The 4,280-nt window shown below is 36.5% G+C and overlaps 1 protein-coding gene across 1 annotated transcript in view; it reads left to right on the plus strand.

The window, feature by feature from the left end:
- The window catches only part of ATP1B3 (ATPase Na+/K+ transporting subunit beta 3), a 16,849-nt gene extending 13,537 nt beyond the window's left edge, over window positions 1-3,312 (plus strand). The window contains exon 6 of the mRNA XM_031060024.1: window positions 1,001-3,312. Coding sequence (XP_030915884.1) covers window positions 1,001-1,171 — 171 coding nt within the window. The 3' untranslated portion in view covers window positions 1,172-3,312. The remainder of the gene's footprint in view (window positions 1-1,000) is intronic.
- The last annotated feature ends 968 nt before the right edge of the window (window positions 3,313-4,280 follow it).

The following is a 4,280-nucleotide window of genomic DNA, read 5'->3' on the forward strand; positions in this document are numbered from 1 at the left end:
ATAGCCTAAAACCAACAGAAATGTATTAAAGAGTCTTTTAAGTTGATGAGGATGGAAAAAGTCTTAACACAAAATTTTGTGCAATTAATATTCAAGTTTTATACTTACACAATTCTGTAGTGTTGTATTTAGTTCACTGATTTACATGAATTTTTACCTGGAAAAGAATTTTGCGTAATCATCAGTCAGCAGTACTGACCTAAAATAATTATAAATTATTGAAATACTTCATGAACATTGCATAAAGTGCTGCCTTAACAGTGTATAATAGGCCCTTATTTAATTCATAGGCACTTTACAAGAGAATGAAAGTTCTTATTGAATTGGATGTGAGGTACAATATTGGGTTGACAAAAGAACGGAATTGATTCTGCTCTCATTCTTAAATTTTAATTTTTACAGTAGTCACAAGTTGTAATTGTTCCACCAAATATAACTGACCAGGAAGGACACTGTCAGGATGTTCATGGAAAGGTTTCTGTATAAAGCTATTAAACAGATAACACCTTTCAGAACGGTTTGTTGCTGAAAAGGCAAATAGGATAGGGGAGAAGGGAAGCTGGTTTATTAGCATTTGTTGAGCCAGGCTTTTGGAAAAAAACCCAACACTTTAAACCCTGCTAGAAAAGTTGCATTCTGTAGCAGATTACATGCACCCTGCCAAACAAACCCAATACAAGCAGAAGAGTGGAAGACACTGATTTCTGACGTTCTGTCATTGAGGGTTTCTAGAAGAATTGGAACTAAAAAAGTAGAAATTCATATGCATCTTGAAGATACTGACTGTGACTCAAATGATGTTGATTATATTAGTTAAGAAATAGTATGAAGAATGTATTTCTAACCTGGGAAAATGAAGTTTCTTACCTGAATCAGATTGGACTTTGAAAAGTTGGGTTCCTAATTAGCTTTTTCTTAACTGTTCTGATGGATTAAATGTTAATTTAATGCCAGCTTACTCTGGTCTCTCAAATATTTTCCCCCTCTTTCTGTTTACTAGGCTCACTATTTGCAGCCTCTGGTGGCTGTTCAGCTAGCCATTACCCCCAACGGTACCAAAGAAGAAATAGCAATTGAGTGTAAGATCCACGGCTCACCTAATTTAAAAAATCAAGATGACCGTGACAAGTTCCTGGGACGAATTGCCTTCAAAGTCATGATGTCTGAATAGCTGGAGTAAGCACCCTCCACCAAGTAAATGTTGTGTTGTCTGTTTGTATCAGCTGGACATGCCATTCTAGGATATGAGACCACCTTGAAGAATGTTAAGGTGGTTCATGGCGTTCAGGGTAGCATAATAATATGCTTCCAAATTGTATGTTTAAATTCCCTTAAAATAAATGCCTATCCTGCTTTTTGCCTGCCCTGTTGGAACAGTGTACAGACTATAGTTATGTCATAGGGACCTGTAAATAGCTGTTTTCAAACACATAATAATGGTGACCTTTGTCCTGCTCTAAAATGTGGTTTTATCCTCCAAGTGAGTGTCTCAAGCTTAATGTGCTGTGCTCTGTAAATATTGTATTGATTTAACACTGGTTTAACTGTCATATCTCAATGCTGACACAGTTAGAGGGATAAATAATAAATGGTACCTGATTGACCTAGTGATTTCTTTGTAAGAGTAAACACCTCCAACATAAATCGTGTGTGTGGGAGTGGGTGGGTCAGTGGATGGATGGCTGTGTGGAGATGCCTTAAATTGTAGACTGGGTGGCGTGGGAGAACTGAAGTGGATTTTAAGAGTTGGTATGAATATCTGAAAGTAAGTGCTCAACTAGTACTTTCTTGTGCTTGTCACTGTGCAAGTATTGTGTACATGTAATACTTGGTATAGAGTTTGGTGTTATAGCTGAGGAATTGAACCTTTGTGTTGTTAATTGCTTGTAATATGTGGAGCACAAATAAAATCTACAATATTTTGAAACTTTTTAGTTCAGAAATATCAACAGAAAACAATTGAAATAGTTTAGGATCCTGGTAACAATTGTACAACAGAGCTGCTTGAAAGAAGTGGCCTCACTATTGTGGGAATAGGCTTTGATTTTCCAATGAAAAAAATTCTGGAAGAACCTCTGTTTAAGGAAAAAAAAAGGAAAAAGAAAGGATTGTCTTGATTAAACATTCTTGTTTAATTTATATATCTGTTTGTCGCATCATTTTAACATCTCATGTCTTCATCTGCTCTTTCATCTTGAACTTTCTATGTATTTCATCATCATCCATCTAGAAAATTGGTGTCATCAACTGCTTTGTAGAAATACCTTGTTGACTTGGGGTTTATTACTTGCGATGTAACTTAAAGTGCAGCTGCTAAAATGACTACAACCAGACTGGTTTACTTGTGACTGCTGCTCACTTTGAACCAGGCTGGGCCATGCTATTGGGCTGACTTGGGCAGTTGAGCTGACATGCAATTTATATTACTCTTCCCCAAGGTTTTTGTGTCTTTCAGTCTTGGGGGGGTGGGCTTGAGCTCATGGTTCGCATTCTGATGTCTTCCCAATATTAGAGACCACAGCAAATCTGCATTTGTGTAAATACCTGTATGTTGTACTAGTTAGGCCCAAATTTGTTACTTAACAACTTTTATACCTGATTATTACAGCGGTTTTTAATATTTTATTTAAACAAATTAAATGAAGGATTTCTAAAATTCAAGATCCAGTCTTAATGCCCTGCTTTAAATTTGGGGCCAGTCTAAGCCACATTAGTGAAAAACTTTTAACAGCTGTGCAAGCCTACACTGATGCACAGTTGGAGGAAGCTGCTCTTAATGGGACTTGAACAGTGTCTTAAACCTCATTAAAAATAGATTTATATTGATCTGATACCATTCAGCATGCTTTTTGTTGTCTACAAAAAAAAGTTGTTGTTCCTACAATAGGCAATGAATATTTTTGTAATAATGGCATGCATTAATACTGAATGAGATGTTCTTTCAAAATATTCCATTACTAATGTTTTAAATGATGCACTTTTAGAGCTGGGATACCTGGCTTCTTGAAGATATGACTAATTGCTTCTCCGTGTATTAATACTGCCTGAAAGTATTTTAATAGTTGTGAGGGACCTTAAGTGTAGATGTTGCATCTGACAATGAAAAGGACTAGCTTCATGTAAAAACTTCTCACATTTGTGTTCACTTAGGAATGGTAAGAAGTTCTGGAGAAACACTCAGTTTTCAAATGAGCTTGTTTTTTGCAACAGTTTCTCTTTTGACTTATCTTGTCTATAGACAAAGCATGAAATGGCAACTTCTCACCAGCACTTTTCAGACAGGTAAAACTCAATAAACTCCTGTTCTCCCTAGATTCTGTACAAGTGTTTTTTGTTTTTTGGTTTTTTTTTTTAAATTTAAACATGTAAAGATTATCACTTGGGGGGAGGAGGGGAGAAAGAAAAAAACACAACTTTTGGAAGGGTTCAGCTATCAAAATAAGCATGTAAATAGTATGTGGGTAGTAAGTCTAGTGTTAAGCTATTTAATTAAACTGAACTATTTCTAATTTTTATTTCTTTGTCTTGAGTAGGTAAAGGATACAGCAATTATCTGTAAAGAGGTGTACAGACTATTAGGACAGGATAAAATTACTGTTTTCCTTCCTATGAACTTTAGAGTAAAGGTTTCTTAGCCTTCATTTTAAATTATGAATAAAGATTTAAATTAGCTACCATGTTACTAGAAACCTGAAATGTTTAACTTTTATACTGGTAAATTCTTACTAGGTAACTTTTAGTACCTTCAAATCTGGAGCAATGACTTTTAATTTCAAAGCTGTAAAATGGCCAGTGTGTGTCCAAATCAGCTGAGGTGCCTTCTCCTTGCCATGCCCCACTCCCCCTGCCACCCCCCCCGTGAACACACACGGGGTTACAGGGGAAGCTGAGGAGTAGATTGTCAAAGACAAAATGAGCTGTAAGGCTTTCTTTACATCCAGCCTGCAGTAGGTAAGGTGATCCCTTGAGGACAGATGCCATTTAGCACTGACCAGTAATCACTTTCAGCTGGGGATGATGCTGCTTTATAGAACAGTAGTAAAGAAAACTCCTTCCTTTTGTACTGAAATGTCTGCTGTAGAAGTTCCCCAGCACTGGAGAGAAAATCTGGATGGAAATGAAGAGTAGAAGGAAGAGTTGTAGACTGAAGGAGTTGTGAATCAGTATGGAAACAAAAACAAGAGTGGGGAGGGTGGGTATTGTTTTTTGTGATTTTAATCCCCTGCACCCTGCCTCTTTCTCAGTAGGAGATTTGGAAAGGAAAAATATATTTCTCAGCA

The sequence above is a fragment of the Geospiza fortis genome, unplaced genomic scaffold, assembly GCF_000277835.1.
Source record: "Geospiza fortis unplaced genomic scaffold, GeoFor_1.0 scaffold318, whole genome shotgun sequence".
NCBI lineage: Eukaryota > Metazoa > Chordata > Aves > Passeriformes > Thraupidae > Geospiza > Geospiza fortis.